At 43.3% G+C, this 24,734-nt stretch overlaps 1 protein-coding gene across 1 annotated transcript in view; it reads left to right on the top strand.

Annotated features, from left to right (window-relative positions):
• Positions 1-24,734, top strand: part of LOC117442223 (uncharacterized) — a 93,652-nt gene that overhangs the window by 18,042 nt on the left and 50,876 nt on the right. The window contains exons 10-16 of the mRNA XM_071202374.1: positions 3,242-3,427; positions 9,049-9,261; positions 9,474-9,784; positions 10,205-10,354; positions 10,686-11,028; positions 16,191-16,487; positions 24,410-24,721. Of these exons, the coding sequence (XP_071058475.1) occupies positions 3,242-3,427; positions 9,049-9,261; positions 9,474-9,784; positions 10,205-10,354; positions 10,686-11,028; positions 16,191-16,487; positions 24,410-24,721 (1,812 nt within the window). The remainder of the gene's footprint in view (positions 1-3,241; positions 3,428-9,048; positions 9,262-9,473; positions 9,785-10,204; positions 10,355-10,685; positions 11,029-16,190; positions 16,488-24,409; positions 24,722-24,734) is intronic.

Below are 24,734 nucleotides of genomic sequence, written 5' to 3'. Positions count from 1 at the left end.
AGAACAACTCAATTGACCTGCTGTAGCCTAGCCTGAAATCAGACCTTCCTCCTGGGCCACAGGGATTTAACTGGGTGCTCGCTTGTGCATAGTCAAATGCATCAAGGGAGATTGTTGCAAAAGGCGATTGTCATTAAGCGTTGGTCTTTGGCCTCCGAAAGACGACTTCTCATGGCCGTTTTGATGTTGTTCTGAAGGGCTGAACCCGCGCTCTGCTGCTTACGCTGGAGACTGGAATTACCAGCGCCACTTCAGCCAATGTTTTGTAGTCGGGAAACATTTCTCCCAGGGAAGTGATCAGAAGTCGGCAAGACTCTCTGAATGAGGGATTTCCCGATCCTGCAAGCACTCGCTTCACTGGGAGGAAATCCCGCAGCATGCGCTCCTTCTGCACCAGTGGCGCAGCTGCATCCCTTTGTGACCCGTAGTGGTCACAGACGCGCTCCAAGGCCTCCAGTCCGTAGCTCTTTAACGCGTTGTCAGCACCCGGATAGCGAGACGCATTGATCACGGTGTCGAGATCAGCAATGATGCCTACATGCTCCGAAGGAAATCTTTTTTTGATGGATTTAGTAACCTCCGCGATGTAGTCTGTGCGCACACGTGAAAAGGTCTGAGCGTCTGCCTGGGTGAGCGTGATGCCACAGAACTTGCCGTCTTGTAAAGCCTCGTTAAATGTGGTCCCCACCTCACCTGGCTCATTCATCAAGTCCTCGAGGCTGGCAAGGGTCATGTTCACGACGGGCTGGATGGAGGACATGTTGACATCTTCTTTTTGTAATGTGAGGTTCATGCAGTTCACCACGGCCAAGACGTCAGTCAGCAGGTGAGTCAAGGCAGGGAACATGAGCGTTTATAGGCGCTTTATAATCCCCTTAGCGACCCGGACAGTCTTTGTCAGCTTCCTCCTCCTGCAACTCCAACACCAGAGCAACCCCAGTTGGCACGGTATGCCCTTAACTGCCCTCTCCAGCGACAGCCAGCGTGTAGCTGATGGTTGGAATTCTTGTAGTAAGTGTATATGTTATTAATTGTCGTAACATATGCACTTATTTCACGCACAGCCTTGGAGGCATCGCGCACAGCCAGTGCCGTTCTGTGCGCACCACAGTGAATGTTTACGAGGTAGGGACAGTCATTCAGCCGCATCTTTTGTTGCAACTCCGGCCTTTCGACCCACCATCACATCGCTCCATCACTTCCAGACCGACGACCCGAGCCATAGCTACACCACGGCCCGATAGCACAATCTTTATTTTTGTTGTGATGATCATTCATCGATAGTGCTGGTTATGGTCATTGCTATCGCCTCCCTCCATCTGATTGAATGTCTCATGGTGGGTGTACGTGTGCGCACTGTTGAGATCTGGACACCCAGCAGATTGTAATAGCTGTATTAGTTTGGGATATAGGTGCTTGGGTGTTTGTGTTTGCCATATGCAACACTTCAATTCAATTGTGTTTTTTAATGCCTCGTTACAGGCAACCCTCAATTTCTCCACATGTTTTACCATTGCCACGCTCTGGTTGACCACCCTTAATGCTTCGATGTGGATATGGCTGCGTTTGTGATCATTCAGCGCCTGATTTCTGCATCGTCGTGCACCCTCGGATAAATCTGTTACTCGTCTTTAGCTATTCTAACAGATGTCGCAGAACATTTGGCCATCTTCCATCCTCAGCCACTTAAAACTCTTGCTCCCACTGAACCCGGTACTCCCGCTTGAACTTCTTGCCACTTGCTTGTCCCTCTGCTGCTGGCTGAACATTGTCAGTTGAAGTCTTACTGGCTTGTCCTCATCCTCCACGCATCAATCCCTCTTTTTTCACCTCGTTTATCCACACCATCACAATCACTGGGCTTATTAAAAAAGCTTCGGACACTCAGCTGCCGTGACATTTTGCGATGCTAAAGCCGGTTAAAACACGAGGTCAAAAACAAGACTAGACAATAGCTACTTAATGTGCACACACTCGCCACCAACTGGACATTGGTGTGAATGACTAACTAATATCAAATCAATCAAGTTTTATTTATATAGCACATTATAAACGATTTTTGGTCGAGCCAAAGTGCTGTACATAAAATAAAAATAGCCTACAGTAGAGACACTTTACAGCAAATACAACAGCACAGATTGTTCAGAATATCAGTATGAGAAAAACGACACCCTCTGTCCTTAGACCCTCACATCGTACAAGGAACAACTTCCAGAGAAAACCCATAGTTTAGTAATAGTTACACACTACAGTAGAGTACAGTAGATCGCCCTCAGTCGACCTGGCCACTAAGGATGTAATATAATGTGGCACGCTGGTGGACATTTTGGCGCTTTTCCGAGTTGTGTTCTAATCTGTCAAATGACGGACTGCTTTCAGATTTTTTCGTCATTGTTAGAAAAATCCGTCATTGACGGAAAATATTCGGTTAACGCGACCTGGTGCCAACATTCGTGAACATCTGAGAAACTATATGCAACCTACCACACAATAGCAACTGAGCTGTTTTAAAAAGAAATACGATTTATTTTTACACTCTCGAAAAGGTAGTCGGGCTGTGACGTGTGTCCCAAGTTTTGCGGCATAGCTCATTTGAGCTCATCACAATTAAAAAACACTGTATAGGTCACGCCCACATTCGTCATTGTTCGCGACACTTTACATCTCAGTTCACACTCACTCTCCGAGTATGTGTAGTAATAAAAAAAAAAAATTTCCATCCGTTCTTGAGTTTAAATTGTGTGGTGTTTTGTCACCCCCTATAATCCGAAATCGAAATGCTTTGGTATGCCGATTCCCCAACACAGACTGAACCTATCCACCAACATATGTGGTAAATGGATACATTGTTGATGAGATATGAGCATTTATTTCTAAGTCACACCTTTATGCTAATACGTTTTGATTAATTGTCGACCATATTTATCGACTCATCATGCTCATTTCCTACGGTAATGTTACTTTTGTTTTTCTCCAAATTAGATGTTTTTTTCCAAATTGACTTCTCTCCGAGTTTTTGACTTTTTTGCCCAAATTTGGACTTTTTCCTAAACATTTGGACTTTTTCCTAAAAATGTCTCATTGCCATTCCTAACCTGCAGCTTATGTGTATATGACAATAACAACTTTGAATTTGATATACATGTAAATAGAATATAAAATAGAGGAGCTGCAGCTGTGATTGGTTTTTTCATCAAACTCACTTTATTCTCTCTCTGATCACTCTCTTGTTTCTCTTCAGAGCCTGATGAGGTCAGACTGGTGGGAGGAGAGAGTCGCTGTGCAGGAGACCTGGAGGTGAAACATCAGGGAGAATGGAGACCAGTGGGGGGCTATAGCTCTCTCTGGACCCTGAAGGCAGCAAGTGTTCTCTGCAGAGATCTCGACTGTGGTTCTGCTGTTTCTGTGGGAGAGAGTGGAGTCCTCAGTCAGATCTTTGTGGTGGATCAGATCTGACTGTGTGTGAGTCTGGATCTGCTCTGAGGGAATGTGCAGCAACTTTGGCTTTTTACGTTTCCTGACTCTTACCTGTTCAGGTAAGCTCCTTTGAATTTTTTCTCAGAGTTTTTGACTTTTTCTCAAATCTCAAACTTTTTTTCACACAATTGCCCAATTTTTTTCCACAATGAAAATGCATTATATTTCATGTTGTTCTATACTCACTATACATCCAAAAAAAGTGGTTTGGAAAATGTTGTTTAAGGCCTATTATAGTTTATCACTATGGGTGTCAAGTCACTGTTTAGCAGAGGGGAGACAGTTGTCTTCAAGTACAGCAGGCTGTAGAGAGGAGAGCCCTGAATCAATGGAAAAGTACTGGAGCCCCAAAATGTGTTTAGACCATACCATAGGAGACAAGTGTGGATATTTCCAGTCCCGCACACCAGAGGTCATGACCTTTCCCAACATATATGGGTAAGAAGGTGTGTCTTTGGTTTTCTGTCCTTGTGTGGAACATAAAAGCTCTTTAGCTGAGAGAGGGAAAGCGTCAGAGCGGGGTTTTTCCTAAGTACTCTCGAGGAGATTTTAATATTACCAAAGGAAGAGGGCCGTTCAATTATATATCGCAACTGAAGAGGGACAGTTGGAGAGATTCTAACGTATTTGATTTCACACCCGGTAATCTATGAGGGTTTTCCTCTGAATTCCAGCTGAAGAGGTTTTTAATACAACTGAAGAGGGACAGTTGAAGAGAGATTTACCAAATACAATAAGAAATGTAAAACTGTGAATTGAGGTTTTTGATTGGTAATTTACCACAGCATGAAATATTTGTATGATTGTCACATTGTATCGAGAGAAGGTACCATTTTCTTTCAAATAATCCCCACATAGTAGGGCTGTGCGATTATGGCAAAAATCCTAATCACGATTATTTCTGATCAATATTGATATCACGATGATTAAATACAATTATTCATTGACTTTGAAAACATCCATTTATTGAACTTTAAAACAAATTAAAATAATTTTGAACAGTATGTTTTTAACAGTTGAATACCCTGAACTTTAAGTAGAATTCAACTGAAAAACCAATACAAAAATTAAATTATACATTTATATCTACATTTAAATAAATAATGTGAAAATAATAAATACCAATAAAGAAGATAAACAAATATTTTGGAGCGCACTTCCAACCTACTAAACATATACATATGATAACTAATGTCACTCTCTACCTGTAATGTTTATTTATACTGCTACACGCAGTACTCTTATTTTGGTAACGCCATATCCAGAAACCAGAAGTAAAGAGCTAAGAGGCTCCAGCTTGACGAGGTTAGTAAAAGTTGACTGTCCGCTAGAGATCGGAGCATGGAGAACCGGAGAATAGAGACACGGCAACTAAAGCTTCCCTTGTAACATGTTTATATGGATTTATTAAACAGACCTGTAAGTCACAACACAACCTGGCTGAGAGGGCTTTTAGAGAGGGGTGAAAGTGCACATGCGGGCAGGATGTATAACGCAAGACAAATTGAGGGCATCATTGCGAAAGGGAATGCAGCAAAAATAATCGTTTTCTTTCAATTAAGTTGTTTTCATAATCGTTGCAAGCCAAAATCGTAATCGAGATTAAATCACCATTAATTGCACAGCCCTAGTATGTAGGTGTGTCTTTGGTTTTCTGTCCTTGTGTGGAGCATAAAAGCTCTATAGCTGAGAGAGGGAAAGCTTCAGAGCGGGGTTTTTCTGAAGTACTCTAGAAATGATTTTAATATTACCAACGGAAGAGGGACAGAGGGATTTACCAAATAAAATAAGAAATGTAAAACTGTGAATTGAGGTTTTTCATTAGTAATTTACCGCAGCATGAAATATTTTGTATGATTGTCACATTGTCATGATTATTTTCCAGAAAATATACCTTTTTTTCAAATTTGATTTGTTTCTCCAAATTTGACTTATTTCTCAAAATGTGTCTTTTTTCTCAGTTTTTGACTTTTTCCTCAAACTTTGATTTTTGTATTTTATTATATATGTTGCATTGTTGGAAGAGCTCAGATCAGGAGAATTTCATTTACTTTTCTACACTTTAGCTCAATTTGAATTTGATATACATGTAAATCCTTCGTGACAAAAGCTTTGACCAGTGTGGGAAGATGGCGCCTGTGTCGGCTCGCCGCTCCCTCAGCTCTCTGCCTTTAGCTATCCTGCTTTTATTTTACGTATGTCAGAATGTCTCTGCTCGTCTACGATCGCCAATCTCTCCTCCACCTAAGACCCTCACTGGAGTTTATACTGCTTCCCAATCCTACATCTGGCAACCATAAATCAACTCCCCCCCTCTACTGTCGGATATTCCCACCTACCTGCGCCGGTTGCCCTGCATCCTTCCTCGCCGAAAGCGCTTTAGAAGACGGGGAAGCGTGGTGGTGCGCTGGTCCATCAAAAATCATACCTGGCGGCTTCTTCTGGGACTAATCCACGCATCAGATGTCATGGCCCTCCCGCTGCACGTCATCTGAAGGATCGGTGGATTCGCCCTGTCTTTCCGGAGCTGCGGCCTCTGCTGAGCCCGCTCGCTGCCCCTCCTGCCCGACAACACGCACATCTTCGTCAGCTGAGACGCACTACACCTTTGGCCAGCCCGGAGCGAAAACTTTGCATGGCTCTGCTAAATACTAGGTCAATAGCAAACAAAACGTTCCTGCTAAATGACTTCTTCACCTCTCGTGCACTGGATTTAATGTTCCTGACGGAGACCTGGGTGCACGCTGGCGAGTATACACCGTTCTCTGAACTTCTTCCTCCTGACTGTACATTCTTCAGCTCCCCCCTTACCACCGGCCGTGGTGGGGGCATAGCCTCAATGTTTAGCGCTAGCCTCCAATGCCGATTGCTTCACCCTGTACCTATTTACGCTAGCTTTGAGTTGCAACTTTTTGAATTGAACTCGCCCCCACCTGTGCTTTGAGCTGTCGTGTATCGTCCGCCAAAGTGCAATAAGAATTTCATAAATGACTTTTCCGACTTTCTGTCCGAGATCATGGTGAAATATGATCGTGTTTTGATTTCCGGAGACTTCAATGTCCGTGTGTGCTGCGAGTCCAAACCTCTGGTTGGGGACGTTTTCAATCTCCTTGATTCTTTTGGTCTCGTTCAGTCCGTGGCTGGCCCAACACACGAAAAAGGACACACTTTGGATTTAGTATTATCGTTTGGACTGTCTGTCTCTGTGGATGAAATCTGTGCAGCAACACGCATATCTAGACCATATACCGGTAACTTTGATCCCTTCCGAGTCGAATCACGTGCCCCTGCGCGTCGTCTGCTTTCGATTGACCCCTTGACTGCCTCACAGTTTTCTGATGTTTTTAATGCTTCCCTGATCTGTAAATTAGAGGTGAACTGTGCTCTTAGTGCGGATAAGCTTATCCCCATGTTTGACTCGACATGTACCCTAATATTGGATTCTGTTGCTCCTTTTACACTTAGACGGGTCACGCACCAAAGTTCTCTCAGAGCCGTGGCTCAATGACTGTACTCGTGCTCTCAGACGCACCTGCAGGCATGCAGAGAGAAAATGCAAAAAGGATAAACTCCATGTATCCTTCTTGCTTGCCTTTCCGACTACCAGACGGCTGCAGTCTTTCTTAACCACGCTTGGGATTCACGAAAAGTTTCAGCCTGGCTTCAAACCTATGCACAGTACTGAAACAGCCCTTTTTGGCCCTTTTACACCAACGTGGTTCCAGGGCCGGTTCGGAGCTTGAGGCTTCGTGTGATTCTGTTTATTTGTACCTTACTTTGACCATCCGTTCGCTGTTATTGATCATTGTGGAGAGCGGGCAGACGTTTTGTTTTGTATTATAGCAGCTATCGGACATTAATAAACAATGAACCACGCACTCTGGAGAAAAGTATAAGGTTGGAGAAGTCGTTATTTAATTTAATCTGGCTTCGTATGATTAAAAGCAACACGATCATCGACCCAGCAGTGGCAGCACCAGTCGGGCTCTGGGCGGTGTGAACAAAACGGGGGCTGAAAAGAAAAAACTGTTCCGAACCAGAAAAGCTCTAGCACGGAGCTAAACGGAACTGCGTTGGTGTGAAAGGGGCATTAATTGTTTTTAATGATCTGCTCCTAGCTGCCGACTCAGATAGCCCAGCTACCCTGGTGCTGTTGACCTGACAGCTACCTTCGACACTGTGGACCATAGCATCCTGTTGTCGCGGCTTGAAAAGTCCGCAGGCATCACAGGCTCTGACGTTGCATGGTTCAGGTCCTACCTGACGGACCGTAGCTTCTCAGTGCAGCTAGGTGCCTTCTCCTCTGCCAAAGCCCCTCTTACCTGTGGGGTTCCCCAAGGCTCTATACTGGGCCCCATCCTTTTCTATCTGTACATACTGCCCCTAGGTTAAATTCTCACAAAAGACAACATTCCCTTCCATTGTTATGCTGACGATACACAGATCTATCTGCCTCTCAATTCAGAATGTCAACTCATTACAGCTATTGATGGACTGCTTGACAGATATCAAATCCTGGCTCAGGTCAAAATGTCCTTAACCTCATAGAGAGCAAGACCGAGGTCAATTTTTTTGGACCCCAACCTCCAGCCTCTCAGATTGCTATTCTGGGCTCCCTCAATGAAAACATCCTCCCCTCCGTCATGAACCTTGGAGTGACCTTCAATAGCGCTTTAAAATTTGAAGCAGGTCAGCAGCGTAGTCAAGACCTGCTTTTTTAAAATACGACTATTGGCTAAGACCAAGTCGTTTTTATCTTTTAAAGACCTGGAAAGGGTTATTAACCGCCTTTGTTACCTCGAGAACTGGATTACTGCAGCGCTCTGTATGTGGGTATGGACCAGGCCTCAATTAGCGCCTGCAGCTGGTTCATAACGCAGCTGCACGTCTTCTCACTGGCCATACAAAGCGTGACCACATCACCCCAGTTCTGGCCTCATTGCACCGGCTTCCAGTTCGGTTCAGAATAGATTTTAAAACTTATTTTATTTGTTTTCAAAGCCCTAAATGGGCTGGCTCCGGCTTATATAGCCGAACTCCTCCATCACTACACCCCAGGCAGAGCCTTAAGGTCGGCTGACCAGCTGCTGCTGATAGTGCCCAAGACCAGGCTCAAAACCAGAGGTCGTCCAAGCCTTCTTAGCAGCTGGCCCTCGGCTCTGGAACACTCTGCCCCTCCATGTGAGGTTGGCCCATCACCTAGGGGTGTTTAAATCTACAACTAAAGACTCACTTCTTCTCCCTGGCCTTCTAGTCAGAGCGGAGCACGACTCCTGACATTTCCCTGTCTTTTGTTTTGATATTTGCTGTTGTAAATTATTGTCTTTTGTTTGCTATTGTAGTAAAGTGTTTTTTATTGCATGTAGATCACTTTAGCTCGACCAGAAATCGTTTTTAAATGTGCTCTATAAATAAACCTGATTTGATTTGATTTGATAAATAGAATATAAAATAGGTGACTCTGATGACTCTCTTGTTTCTCTTCAGAGCCTGATGAGGTCAGGCTGGTGGAGGAGAGAGTCGCTGTGCAGGAGACCTGGAGGTGAAACATCAGGGAGAAATGGAGACCAGTGGGGGGCTTATCCTCTCTCAGGACCCTGAAGACGGCAGGTGTTCTCTGCAGAGATCTGGACTGTGGCTCTGCTGTTTCTGTGGGAGAGAGAAAGGCGTCCTCAAAGAGATCTGTGTGGAGGATCAGACCTGACTGTGTTCAGTCTGGATCTGTTCTGAGGGACTGTGCAGTATCATATTCCTCTAACGACATCCTTAGTCTTACCTGTTCAGGTAGGCTCCTTTCACTTCTTTTCTCAGAATTTGACTTTTTCCTTGAAATTGGACATTTCCTCAACATTTTGATTTTTTTCAGTGTTTTTGGACTTTTTTATCAAATTTTGATTTTTCAATAATTAACAAATAAGAACATTGAAATAAAGATACAATGAAACATTTAAAAGTAACTGTTTCTTTACCTAAGTTGTATCTTCTGTCCTCTCCAGACTCTGTCAGGCTGCTAGGGGGGACCAGTCCGTGTTCAGGTAGACTGGAGGTGAACTCTAACCAGTCTGACCCGTCCTGGTCCTCAGTGTGTGAGGCTGACTTTGACCAGCAGGATGCTCAGGTGGTCTGCAGGCAGCTTGGCTGTGGGGCTCCTTCAGTCCTCCAGGGGGCGCTCTATGGAGATTGGGAGACTCCAATGTGGACCAAAGAGTTCCAGTGGGAGGCCATGAGTCTGCTCTCCTGGACTGTAGCTCAGCCTCAGAGAGAAACACCTGCTCACCTGGCACAGCTGTTAGCCTCACCTGCTCAGGTAGAAGATTCAAAGATTCAAAGGTTTTATTGTCATATGCACATAAGTTACAGGGTAGAAATGGCAATGGAATTTTTCTGACCTGAGCTCCTCCAACAATTCAACATATATAATAAAATACAGAAATAAAACTTACTGCAAGAAGTCTCATTTTTTTTTATCCAAATTTGACTTATTACTCAACATTTAAATTTGTTCTCAAATGTTGAAACTTTCCTCCCAAATTTGCATGTGTTTTCTCAAATGTCTCATTGCCATTTCTAACATATAGCTAATGTGTATATGACAATACAAGCCTTGAATTTGAATTTGATATACATGTAAATAGAATATAAAATTGAGGAGCTGCAGCTGTGATTGGTTCATTTAATCAAACTCAATTTATTCTCTCTCCGATGACTCTCTTGTTTCTCTTCAGAGCGGTCAGACTGGTGGGAGGAGAGAGTCGCTGTGCAGGAGACCCTGGAGGTGAAGCTTCATGGAGACTGGAGACCAGTGAGGGGTGCTCTCTGGACCCTGAAGACAGCAGGTGTTGCCTGCAGAGATCTGGACTGTGGCTCTGCAGTTTCTGTGGGAGAGAGAGAGGAGTCCTCGACAGATCTACGTGGTTGATCAGATCTGACTGTGTTGTGTCTGGATCTGCTCTGAGGCAGTGTGCATTATCAAGTTTCCTTTTCCCACTTCCTGACCCTTACCTGTTCAGGTAAGCGCCTTTGACTTTTTTTCTCAGAATTAGACTTTTTCCTCCAAATTTAACTTTTTTCTCAAATTTAGATTTTTTTCTCCAAATTTGACTTTTTTGTCAGTCTTTTAGATTTTTAAAATATATAACAAATAAGGAAATAGAAATAAAGTATAACGTACATTAAAAAGATAAAATTAACTGTTTTCTTTACCTCAGTTTTATCTTCTGTCCTCTCCAGACTCTGTCAGGCTGGTGAATGGGACCAGTCTGTGCTCAGGTAGACTGGAGGTGAAGTCTAACCAGTCTAACCAGTCTAGCCCGTCCTGGTCCTCAGTGTGTGAGGCTGACTTTGACCAGCAGGATGCTCAGGTGGTCTGCAGGCAGCTGGGCTGTGGGGCTCCTTCAGTCCTCCAGGGGGCGCTCTATGGAGAAGGGGAGGCTCCAATGGGGACCAAAGAGTTCCAGTGTGGAGGCCATGAGTCTGCTCTCCTGGACTGTAGCTCAGCCTCAGAGAGAAACACCTGCTCACCTGGCACAGCTATTGGCCTCACCTGCTCAGGTAGAAGATTCAAAGGTTTAATTGTCATATGCACATAAGCTACAATGTAGAAATGGCAATGAAATTCTCCTGACCTGAGCTCCTCCAACAATGCAACATATTAGGGGTGGGAATAACCAGGATCCCCACGATACTATCGCGATACTTAAGCCACGATACGATAGTATTGCTATTTTACAATATGCTAAGTAATGCCATAAGAAATATTGCGATATTGCAAATCACAGGGGTCATATCCATGTCTGTCTTCCCTTCCTGGTTAAAACATGTATTTGTAATATGAATAGTTTATGTAAATTACTACATTTTGTTCTTTGAACCTGAAAAGGAGATGGTATTGTTTGTGTTACTTTCATTGCAATTGTATACATGTCTTAACGTACCATCCTGTTTTATATAGACATGCCTTTACTTTGAAGATGACTTTGCGCTATTAGCAGGAAGTTACTGTTCCAACAACTTGCCGGAGAAAATGAACGGAGATAAAGTACAGATATTAACGGAGATATCAACATTTAAATACAACGATATCAAAAGATAAAGTTTACATTTAAGTGTTAGCACTCCCGAAGAGGCACAAGGTTAGTGTTAACTGTAATATAAAATGTGGTTTGTGTCTTAATTCGTTCATATACTGAATTATAACTTTGATAAATATTTGGAGTTCACTTGTTGAATGGTATTCTAAAGTAAGGCTCATATGGATGTAGCTTAGATATATTTGTTGTTTCGTGTCTTTGTGTAGCTCTTGCCTTGGTTTTTGGAGTTTTCAATAAATTAGAAATCATCAGTCAAGTGTACGACCATCTTTCGGAGGGATATGCTACAGTTTATATCATAATAAATAAAATAAAATATCGATACTTGGCGTCCATGTATCGATACAATATCGCCACACAAAGTATCGCGATACTATGCTATATTGATTATTTCCCCCACCCCTACAACATATATAATAACATAAAAAATACTGCAAGAAGTCTATATACAATCTATATGCATTAAGTCTCATCCTGCAATCCACTTATTTATATAAATAGTTATCACCGCAATAAATCGTTTTTAATTTAGTCTTAATGTACATTATTTAATTTCATATTCTGTTATTATTATTCTTATTCTTGTACATACCATATTGTATTTAGATGTATATAGACTTCTTGCACTATTTAAATTGTTCAACAAATTTGACTTTTTCCTCGAATATTTGACTTTTCCTTGAATTTTTCCTCAATTTAACTTTTTTGACTATTTGACTGTTTTCTCAACAAAAATTCTCCCCTAGCCTACAATCTCCCCGTTCAAGCGAACGACTATTCCATCGCAATGTAGCATACGCATTGGATATGCTCTTAACTTGTCCGGGTTTGGAAGTTTTCCGATAATTTCCCTATGTGGAGTTCTCAAAAAAGTGCTTAAAATGCATGAAAAACGCACATTTTACAAAATGGCCGACTTCCTGGGTAGCGGGGCTAATGGAAGCCAATTGAAAATATGTCCGCAATTCCATGAGGAATGTCTGTGCCAACCAGTGGTTGCGCTAGACTTTTTCGTTGTCCGTCATTTTGACGGACAGGATCATAACATTTCCGTCATTTTATTTATTTTTTTATTTATTAATTTAATAATGTTAGCTGCTAATTGTAGCCACCAGAGTATCGCAGCTTCAGGTGTTGGCTATGCGTCACTCTCACTCCTTATTTGGTAACGTGTGTGTATTGTGTGAAAAAAAGATGCGTGCGGTCACTTTTCATGTCAACACGAATATGAATGTTTTATTTTTTCCTGCACTGACAGCACAACAGAGGGGGCAGAGGCCACTAAAATACAGCGACCATTGTTCCCAAACAGGCAAATATGAACAATGCCATTGTTTTAAATGAGACAATTACAGTGAAAATATGAACAAAACATTTACAAGAACAACTCAATTGACCTGCTGTAGCCTAGCCTGAAATCAGACCTTCCTCCTGGGCCACAGGGATTTAAACTGGGTGCTCGCTTGTGCATAGTCAAATGCATCAAGGGAGATTGTTGCAAAGGCGATTGTCATTAAGCGTTGGGTCTTTGCCTCCGAAAGACGACTTCTCATGGCCGTTTTGATGTTGTTCTGAAGGCTGAACCCGCGCTCTGCTGCTACGCTGGAGACTGGAATTACCAGCGCCACTTCAGCCAATGTTTTGTAGTCGGGAAACATTTCTCCCAGGGAAGTGATCAGAAGTCGGCAAGACTCTCTGAATGAGGGATTTCCCGATCCTGCAAGCACTCGCTTCACTGGGAGGAAATCCCGCAGCATGCGCTCCTTCTGCACCAGTGGCGCAGCTGCATCCCTTTGCAACCCGTAGTGGTCACAGACGCGCTCCAAGGCCTCCAGTCCGTAGCTCTTTAACGCGTTGTCAGCACCCGGATAGCGAGACGCATTGATCACGGTGTCGAGATCAGCAATGATGCCTACATGCTCCGAAGGAAATCTTTTTTTGATGGATTTAGTAACCTCCGCGATGTAGTCTGTGCGCACACGTGAAAAGGTCTGAGCGTCTGCCTGGGTGAGCGTGATGCCACAGAACTTGCCGTCTTGTAAAGCCTCGTTAAATGTGGTCCCCACCTCACCTGGCTCATTCATCAAGTCCTCGAGGCTGGCAAGGGTCATGTTCACGACGGGCTGGATGGAGGACATGTTGACATCTTCTTTTTGTAATGTGAGGTTCATGCAGTTCACCACGGCCAAGACGTCAGTCAGCAGGTGAGTCAAGGCAGGGAACATGAGCGTTTATAGGCGCTTTATAATCCCCTTAGCGACCGGACAGTCTTTGTCAGCTTCCTCCTCCTGCAACTCCAACACCAGAGCAACCCAGTTGGCACGTATGCCCTTAACTGCCCTCTCCAGCGACAGCCAGCGTGTAGCTGATGGTTGGAATTCTTGTAGTAAGTGTATATGTTATTAATTGTCGTAACATATGCACTTATTTCACGCACAGCCTTGGAGGCATCGCGCACAGCCAGTGCCGTTCTGTGCGCACCACAGTGAATGTTTACGAGGTAGGGACAGTCATTCAGCCGCATCTTTTGTGCAACTCCGGCCTTTCGACCCACCATCACATTCGCTCCATCACTTCCCAGACCGACGACCCGAGCCATAGCTACACCACGGCCCGATAGCACATCTTTTATTTTTGTTGTGATGCATTCATCGATAGTGCTGGTTATGGTCATTGCTATCGCCTCCTCCATCTGATTGAATGTCTCATGGTGGGTGTACGTGTGCGCACTGTTGAGATCTGGACACCCAGCAGATTGTAATAGCTGTATTAGTTTGGGATATAGGTGGCTTGGGGTGTTTGTGTTTGCCATATGCAACACTTCAATTCAATTGTGTTTTTAATGCCTCGTTACAGGCAACCCTCAATTTCTCCACATGTTTTACCATTGCCACGCTCTGGTTGACCACCCTTAATGCTTCGATGTGGATATGGCTGCGTTTGTGATCATTCAGCGCTGATTTCTGCATCGTCGTGCACCCTCGGATAAATCTGTTACTCGTCTTAGCTATTCTACAGATGTCGCAGAACATTTGGCCATCTTCCATCCTCAGCCACTTAAACTCTTGCTCCCACTGAACCCGGTACTCCCGCTTGAACTTCTTGCCACTTGCTTGTCCCTCTGCTGCTGGCTGAACATTGTCAGTTGAAGTCTTACTGGCTTGTCCTTCATCCTCCACCGCATCAATCCCTCTTTTTTCACCTCGTTTATCCACACCATCACAATCACTGGGCTTATTAAAAAAGCTTCGGACACTCAGCTGCCGTGACATTTTGCGATTGCTAAAGCCGGTTAAACAACGAGGTCAAAAACAAGACTAGACAATAGCTACTTAATGTGCACACACTCGCCACCAACTGGACATTGGTGTGAATGACTAAATAATATCAAATCAAATCAAGTTTTATTTATATAGCACATTTATAAACGATTTTTGGTCGAGCCAAAGTGCTGTACATAAAATAAAAATAGCCTACAGTAGAGACACTTTACAGCAAATACAACAGCACAGATTGTTCAGAATATCAGTATGAGAAAAACGACACCCTCTGTCCTTAGACCCTCACATCGTACAAGGAACAACTTCCAGAGAAAACCCATAGTTTAGTAATAGTTACACACTACAGTAGAGTACAGTAGATCGCCCTCAGTCGACCTGGCCACTAAGGATGTAATATAATGTGGCACGCTGGTGGACATTTTGGCGCTTTTCCGAGTTGTGTTCTAATCTGTCAAAATGACGGACTGCTTTCAGATTTTTTCGTCATTGTTAGAAAAAATCCGTCATTGACGGAAAATATTCGGTTAACGCGACCTGGTGCCAACATTCGTGAACATCTGAGAAACTATATGCAACTACCACACAATAGCAACTGAGCTGTTTTAAAAAAGAAATACGATTTATTTTTACACTCTCGAAAAGGTCGTGGGCTGTGACGTGTGTCCCAAGTTTTGCGGCCATAGCTCATTTGAGCTCATCACAATTAAAAAACACTGTATAGGTCACGCCCACATTCGTCATTGTTCGCGACACTTTACATCTCAGTTCACACTCACTCTCCGAGTATGTGTAGTAAAATAAAAAAAAAAAATTTCCATCCGTTCTTGAGTTATAAATGTGTGGTGTTTTTGTCACCCCCTATAATCCGAAATCGAAATGCTTTGGTATGCCGATTCCCCAACACAGACTGAACCTATCCACCAACATATGTGGTAAATGGATACATTGTTGATGAGATATGAGCATTTATTTCTAAGTCACACCTTTATGCTAATACGTTTTGATTAATTGTCGACCATATTTATCGACTCATCATGCTCATTTCCTACGGTAATGTTACTTTTGTTTTTCTCCAAATTAGATGTTTTTTTCCAAAATTGACTTCTCTCCGAGTTTTTGACTTTTTTGCCCAAATTTGGACTTTTTCCTAAACATTTGGACTTTTTCCTAAAAATGTCTCATTGCCATTCCTAACCTGCAGCTTATGTGTATATGACAATAACAACTTTGAATTTGATATACATGTAAATAGAATATAAAATAGAGGAGCTGCAGCTGTGATTGGTTAATTTCATCAAACTCACTTTATTCTCTCTCTGATCACTCTCTTGTTTCTCTTCAGAGCCTGATGAGGTCAGACTGGTGGGAGGAGAGAGTCGCTGTGCAGGAGACCTGGAGGTGAAACATCAGGGAGAATGGAGACCAGTGGGGGGCTATAGCTCTCTCTGGACCCTGAAGGCAGCAAGTGTTCTCTGCAGAGATCTCGACTGTGGTTCTGCTGTTTCTGTGGGAGAGAGAGTGGAGTCCTCAGTCAGATCTTTGTGGTGGATCAGATCTGACTGTGTTGAGTCTGGATCTGCTCTGAGGGAATGTGCAGCAACTTTGGCATTTTTACGTTTCCTGACTCTTACCTGTTCAGGTAAGCTCCTTTGAATTTTTTCTCAGAGTTTTTGACTTTTTTCTCAAATCTCAAACTTTTTTTCACACAATTGCCCAATTTTTTTCCACAATGAAAATGCATTATATTTCATGTTGTTCTATACTCACTATACATCCAAAAAAAGTGGTTTGGAAAATGTTGTTTAAGGCCTATTATAGTTTATCACTATGGGTGTCAAGTCACTGTTTAGCAGAGGGGAGACAGTTGTCTTCAAGTACAGCAGGCTGTAGAGAGGAGAGCCCTGAATCAATGGAAAAGTACTGGAGCCCCAAAATGTGTTTAGACCATACCATAGGAGACAAGTGTGGATATTTCCAGTCCCGCACACCAGAGGTCATGACCTTTCCCAACATATATGGGTAAGAAGGTGTGTCTTTGGTTTTCTGTCCTTGTGTGGAACATAAAAGCTCTTTAGCTGAGAGAGGGAAAGCGTCAGAGCGGGGTTTTTCCTAAGTACTCTCGAGGAGATTTTAATATTACCAAAGGAAGAGGGCCGTTCAATTATATATCGCAACTGAAGAGGGACAATTGAAGACATTTTAATGTATTTGATTTCACACCCGGTAATCTATGAGGGTTTTCCTCTGAATTCCAGCTGAAGAGGTTTTTAATACAACTGAAGAGGGACAGTTGAAGAGAGATTTACCAAATACAATAAGAAATGTAAAACTGTGAATTGAGGTTTTTGATTGGTAATTTACCACAGCATGAAATATTTTGTATGATTGTCACATTGTATCGAGAGAAGGTAACCATTTTCTTCAAATAAAATCATCCCACCCTTTTGGACTGGGATAACTTTAAATAAGTCTGCGCTGTCCTCTCCTGTTTTAAGGTAAGATTGCACAACTGCCACACTCAAACTTAGGCAGGGCCACACCTCATTACAGATACCAGAATCCTACGGGATCACTCGGACGGATTTAGTGTGTCGGTTGTCTGAATTGAAACAGCAGTTAATTGAACCTGGTTCTTCAGAAGTTAGTAGAGGTGAGACCTTGCTGATCCAGGTGGATCCGAGCCTGGCAGTAAACTTACATAGACTCAATAACTTCTCTTAGGTCAATTAGTAGGGCTGATTAGTTGCCAGAATAATTAATACAGGCCTGCCGACTCCAACAGCAGGAAACACAACAACAGTGAAATAAACATTATAAATATTCTGAAAGTAAAAATAAAATCACTGATCTGAACCCACCTAACTCTGTGCTGATGATAAAGTTATTTGCTTTACATAAAGGAAACACGTTATCTTTTTGTAGTTTATTAAATATGTTTTGTGCCATTTAAAACATTTAATTTTGATGATTTTCGGGACAATATGACCATTTTGTTTTACTTGTTAATTGTGACATGGCCTTTTATGTCATGGAATATTATGTCAATTATTCCATCTAAAATATACAATTTTTCTCCGCTAAACTTCAGACAGAAGCTGCAGTCATGACGATATGGGCGAGAGTGAATAATGTCCACAGCAGTATTTGCAGCAGAGCGGAAAGCCTCTTCCTGAGATGGGGGGGGGGGGAGAGAGGGGGGAGACACTGAGAGAGAGGGGGGAGAATGGGAGAGAGAGGAGGGAGACTTGGAGAGAGAGGGGGAGGATGGGAGAGAGAGGAGGGAGAGAGGAGATGCAGGAGATCAGAGAAGAGGTGGAGACGGTGCTGAATAAAGACAGAATAAGAGAGGATCGGAGGGTGAAGAGGCAGGACAACAAGAGGAGCCACATGGTGAGACTTTTCTTAGATTCTACTTTCAGGTTTTTGTGGAAAATTCTGAAAAAAGAGTCCAAATCTGAGAAGAAAATCTTGTCTTTCCATTTTGCTGTAATATTATTGTTGTTTGTTTTTAACCCCTAAAGCCCACTGATACAAACCTGTTTTGTGATATTGGGCTATACAAATAAGTGTTGATGATTTGATATGCAGTGGCCTTGTAAGCTGGTTTGAATCCCGAGCTTTTAGTTTGGAAGTCAGAGTGTCCCGATAATTCAGGTTTTTTTGCTGTGTTTTTGTGTGTGTGAGTGTTTGAGTGTGTGTTTTTGTGTGTGCAAGTATATGTGTGTCCGTGTGTTCGTGAGTGCGATGTGAGTGTGTGTCACAGCAAAAAAAACTGAATTTTTTATAAAAACCTGAAAATTACAGTGTTAATATTCGTGAGCTGGAGCAGTACCCAATAACAACTCCAGGGGCGCTGTGTTCAAACAAAGATTTAACAAAAGTTTTGTTTTTGTAAAATAGTTCGATTTTGGAGACTTTTACTGTTTGAGCTCTCCAGAAACACTTCCACTCTGTCAGTCAGCAGCACACTGACCCTGTCCTGCTAATACAAAGTGTCCTCGTAGTGTCGGTGTTTATTCATACCACATATCTGCTTAGACCACATAAACCAGCACACTAACACACATATATGAAATATCTGAATAAATAATGAAAGATACCATACAAACACACACACACACACACACACACACACACACACACACACACACACACACACACACACACACACACACACACACACACACACACACACACACACACACACACACACACCACACACACACACACACACACACACACACACACACACACACACACACACACACACACACACACACACACACACACACACACACACACAGTAGCTCTTACTCAATATCAGAAACAGTTTCCTGCCAAGTTTTTTCAATGAAAATAAAGCTTTTTGTTTTCATGAGACACAGAGCAGATTTGTGTGTGTGTGTGTGTGTGTGTGTGTGTGTGTGTGTGTGTGTGTGTGTGTGTGTTCCCCTGGAGGTATTGCATCAATGATAATGAAATAAAACATAACAATGTGTTGCAAGAAGAAGGATTCTTTCAAACAGGATCAGAAACATTTTATTCGCCCTACAGCAAGAAATTAAAGGTAATAAGTGGCATCATTATGAAAGTTAGTGAACGTTCAAAAAGCGGCAGCCAGGAACAACATTAAGACATTTTTAAAGAAGTGTTATTTCACAACAGTGTTGTTTCAGTCTTTTAGAGAGTACTCTTTAAAGTAGAGACACTACATACTGATATACACCTGAACATCAGTAGGAGAGGACTCTTTAAAGTAGAGACACTACATACTGATATACACGTGAACATCAGCAAGAGAGGACTCTTTAAAGATGTTCAGGTGTATATCAGTACTTCATTCTCTTCCTGTTTGCACAACACCGATCAGGAGTTGATATAGTTCTCCTTTTATAAACGATATCACTTCCTGTTCTCTGTTTCTGTGCAGGTTGTTGAGATGATTCCTCTCCTCCTGCTCTGCTCGCTCAGTCTGAGTTTCGCTCAAGGTGAGTCCTCTCTCTCTCTCTCTCTCTCTCTCTCTCTCTCTGACGTAGATTTCACACACACATTCAGCTCCAAGTCTGGCGTGAAATGTGATTATTACTCCAACACACACACACACACACACACACACACACACACACACACAACACACACACACACACACACACACACACACACACACACACACACACACACACACACACCACACACACACACACACACACACACACACACACACACACACACACACGCGCGCACACACACACACACACACACACACACACACACACACACACACACACACACACACACACACACACACACACACACACACCATGTGTTAACATTACTTCAAGGGACATTACATTGACTGACCTGCACTTCCTGGAGACTTATCCTAACCCTAACCCTAAACAAGTCTTCACTCTAAAATTAATGATTCCCCTTATGGGGACCTCCATTTTGTCCCCATAAGGGAAGCCAGTCCCCACACGTGACTGTGTAAACAGATGTAGGTCCCCACAAGGTCCACACACACCAACACCAACACCCACACACACGTGTTAGAGATGATTGTGTAATAAGGAGACATGCAGAGCAATACGAATCAGGGGTCATTTATGACAATGTTGGAAATAAATAATAAAATTAATTAAAGTAAAAATAAATAAAAACAAAATAGATATAAAAGATAAAGAATAAAATACAATACAATTAAAAAAGTTAAATACTACAAAAATAAATAAAAATAAAAGATAATAATAAATATATAATAAAAATAAACATAGTTACATTAAATATGCTGTTCACAGTACGTACCCTCTGTGTTTTGCTGTTCTCCCTGTCATGTTTTCCTCCTTGTTTCTTGTTTGGTCCTTCTCCCTGTGTTTTCCTCCCTGTCGTTAGTTTCCTCCCTTGTCTTTATTATCAGGCTATGTTCCACAATCATTCAAAGTAGCAGTGATAAAACCGCTTCTTAAAAAGCACAACCCCGATCCAGAGGTTTTAGCCAACTATAGACCTATTTCTAATCTTCCGTTCCTCTCAAAAATTCTTGAGAAAGCGGTTGCAAAACAGTTGTGTGATTACTTAAAAAACAATGATTTATTTGAAGATTTTCAGTCTGGCTTTAGAACACATCATAGCACAGAGACAGCTCTGGTTAAAGTCACAAATGATATTCTAATAGCCTCAGACAAGGGACTTGTCTCTATTCTTGTTTTGCTCGATCTCAGTGCTGCATTTGATACTATCGACCATGATATCCTATTGCAAAGACTAGAGCACTTAGTTGGCATACAGGGAACTGCTTTAGGCTGCTTTAGGTCCTATCTATCTGAACGCTCTCAGTTTGTACGTGTTAACGATGAATCTTCCACGCAAACCAAAGTTAGCCATGGAGTGCCACAGGGCTCAGTGCTCGGACCTATTTTTGTTCACATTATATATGCTTCCGTTAGGCAATATTATAAGGAATCATTCTGTAAACTTTCATTGTTATGCGGATGATACTCAACTATATTTATCAATCAAGCCTGATGAAATTAATCATCTAAATAAAATTCAAGACTGCCTTAAGGACTTAAAAACGTGGATGACCTTAAACTTTTTGATGTTAAACACGACCAAAACTGAAGTTATTGTACTTGGCCCGAAGAATCTACGAAACAAACTATCTAAAGATATACTAACTATGGATGGCATTAATTTGGCCTCCAGTGAGACTATAAGGAATCTTGGTGTTATATTTGATCAGGATTTATCCTTTAACGCCCACATAAAATCAATTTCAAGGACCGCCTACTTCCATCTACGTAACATTGCAAAAATCAGGCATATCTTGCCTCAAAACGATGCAGAGAAACTAGTCCATGCATTTGTTACTTCTAGGCTGGATTATTGTAACTCTTTATTATCAGGCAGTACCAAGAAGTCAGTCAAGTCGCTTCAGCTGATTCAAAATGCTGCGGCTCGTGTACTAACCAGAGTTAGGAAAAGGGACCACATTACTCCTGTTCTGGCTGCCTTACACTGGCTCCCTATAGAACACAGGATAGAATTTAAAATTCTTCTTCTCGCCTACAAAGCCCTTAATGGGCAGGCGCCATCTTACCTTAAAGAACTCATTATACCCTACTGTCCTACTAGGGCATTGCGTTCCAAGAATGCAGGATTCTTGGTTGTTCCTAGAATCTCTAAAAGTACAATGGGAGCCAGAGCCTTTTCTTATCAAGCTCCACATTTGTGGAATCAGCTTCCAGTTTGTGTTCGGGCGGCAGACACCCTATCCGTTTTTAAGAGTGCGCTTAAGACCTTCCTTTTTGATAAAGCTTATAGTTAGGGCTGATTAGATTCAGCCCCTAGTTTTGCTGATATAGGCTTAGTTTGTCGGGGGACATCTTACTTCTTCCTTCTCTCTGTCTATACCTGTGTACACTCATGTTCCGATTAACCCAGCTTCCCCAAATGTCTTTCTTTTTGGTGTCTATATACGCTGGGATCCGGAGTCATGGATGATCCTGCGGTCCTGTGTCCTGGATCGCGAGTCGTGGCTGTGGTCCTGGATCATCGGTCCTGGATGGATATCCTCGTGGATTCATCTTCCTATTATACACACATGCATTTCCAAACATTTGGACTACCTATGTTGCAAATGTATTATCTTTTCAATTTACACACGGCATCTATTGCACGTCTGTCCGTCCTGGGAGAGGGATCCCTCCTCTGTTGCTCTCCCTGAGGTTTCTCCCATGTTCCCTTAAACTGGGTTTTCTTTTCTTTGGAAGTTTTTCCTTGTACGATGTGAGGGTCTAAGGACAGAGGGTGTCGTATTGTCATACTGATATTCTGTACACACTGTGAAGACCACTGAGACAAATGTAACATTTGTGATATTGGGCTATATAAATAAACATTGATTGATTGATTGAGTTTCCCTGGTGTGTCTAGTTGTCTGATTGTGTTCACCTGTGGCCCTTGTGTTTCTCCTCCCCTGCCCGGCTGTTTCTCATCTCTTCCTGTGTTCGGTGTCGGTTCATTGTTTGTCTTTCCTGTCTCCCTCCATGTTGGTCACGGTCAGTTTTGTTTGTTAATACTATCTTGTGCTACTTGTGTTTTTTCGTGCCATGTTTATGTTCATCAGCTTTTGAATAAAGCTCGTATATAGTCTGCATTTGGGTCCTACCTTTTCCGCAAACCGTAACAGAATGAACCGACCAGCTTTGGACTCAGCAGACTGATTATTTTGCTCTACAGGCGGAATGTCTTGGGTACTCTCTGGAGTAAATTTTTTACACTTGGAATAACGCCTCATCTAGACGGGGTAGAGGGGCTGCGTTGAAGGAGGCACGTCAGGAGGTTGCTTGCAAGCCCTGGCTCAGGAGTATATTGCCTGAGTGGCTACAACTTTTCACAAGTTGTCCTGAGGACTTGTCCGAAGCCTCTAAACCCTTTCCTGAGGTATGACCAGGCCTTGGGAGGCCCACGGATCCTCCAAAGAATCTCTAGGAGACGCAAGACCAAGATTCCAGCCCGTGCTCCAGTGGTTCCGGTTCCAGTGCCGGCCCACACAGCCATGTTTCCGGCTCCAGAACCGGCCCCAGCAGCCATGGTTCCGGCTTCAGTACAGGCCCCAGTAGCCATGGTCCGGGCTCCAGTACTGGCTCCCCGTGTCCTGTCGGCGTACCGGCCGACTCCAGCACCTCGTCTCCTGTTGGCTCTCCAGCCGACGCCAGCTCCCTGTGTCCTGTCGGCATACCGACCGTCTCAAGTCACCTCTCCAGTTCCCTCTCAAGTCTCCTCTCGAGTCCCCTCTCGAGTCCCCTCTGGAGTCACCTCTCAAGTCTCCTCTCAAGTACCTTCTTGAGTTCCCTCTCTAGTCCTCTGGAGATGTCCGGTCAACACCGGTTCCTGCCCGTCCTCCGGAGCTGTCCGGTCTTCGCCCTCGGGCCCGGCCCCCTGAGTGCCGCGGTCTTCGCCTTGAGCCCGGCCCCCTGACTTTCCCGGCCGCGGTGCTCGCCCTCGTACACGGCCCCCTGACTCTTCCTGCCGCTGCCTTTGCCCTAGTGCCCGGTTCCCTGGGTTCGCCCGCTGTGGTCTTCGCCCCTTTTTGGACTCTGCCTTGCCCCCGGGCCGTCCGCCCGAGACCCCTTCCTGGTCCTCTGCCGTGCCCTGGGCTGTCAGTCAGGTTTATGTTCATCAGCTTTTAAATAAAGCTTGTTTTTGTTTCTACACCTTTTACCTTTTTCATAGTCTGCATTTGGGTCCTACCTTTTCCGCAAACTGTAAAACTCTGCCATACATTATTACTGCTTTCCCCATTGTGCCATGAAGAAAGCAGAACCAGTTACATAGCGCATTTAAAGATCTGTCGTTAAGAGGAACTCATGTTGGATCTGAGTCCAGTTTGATTCTCTGAAATATTGTTTCATCTCTTTGATTGTGTGTCTTCGACCTCTCTATGTTGTTGTTCAAAGCATTCCAGAATGGATTACAATGTATCCGTCTCGGAAATATTGTTAAGGAAATGTTTTGGGTCCGTTTCTTAATCTCTGTTTTATCTTCTGTCCTCTCCAGACTCTGTCAGGCTGGTGAATGGGACCAGTCTGTGCTCAGGTAGACTGGAGGTGAAGTCTAACCAGTCTAACCCGTCCTGGTCCTCAGTGTGTGAGGCTGACTTTGACCAGCAGGATGCTCAGGTGGTCTGCAGGCAGCTGGGCTGTGGGGCTCCCTCAATCCTCCAGGGGGCGCTCTATGGAGAAGGGGAGGCTCCAATGTGGACCAAAGAGTTCCAGTGTGGAGGCCATGAGTCTGCTCTCCTGAACTGTAGCTCAGCCTCAGAGAGAAACACCTGCTCACCTGGCACAGCTGTTAGCCTCACCTGCTCAGGTAGAGAGGAGCT

This window comes from Pseudochaenichthys georgianus, unplaced genomic scaffold (assembly GCF_902827115.2).
Source record: "Pseudochaenichthys georgianus unplaced genomic scaffold, fPseGeo1.2 scaffold_360_arrow_ctg1, whole genome shotgun sequence".
Classification (NCBI taxonomy): Eukaryota; Metazoa; Chordata; class Actinopteri; order Perciformes; family Channichthyidae; genus Pseudochaenichthys; species Pseudochaenichthys georgianus.
Note: the sequence above shows the minus strand (reverse complement) of the source record. Positions and strands in the feature narration are given on the sequence as shown.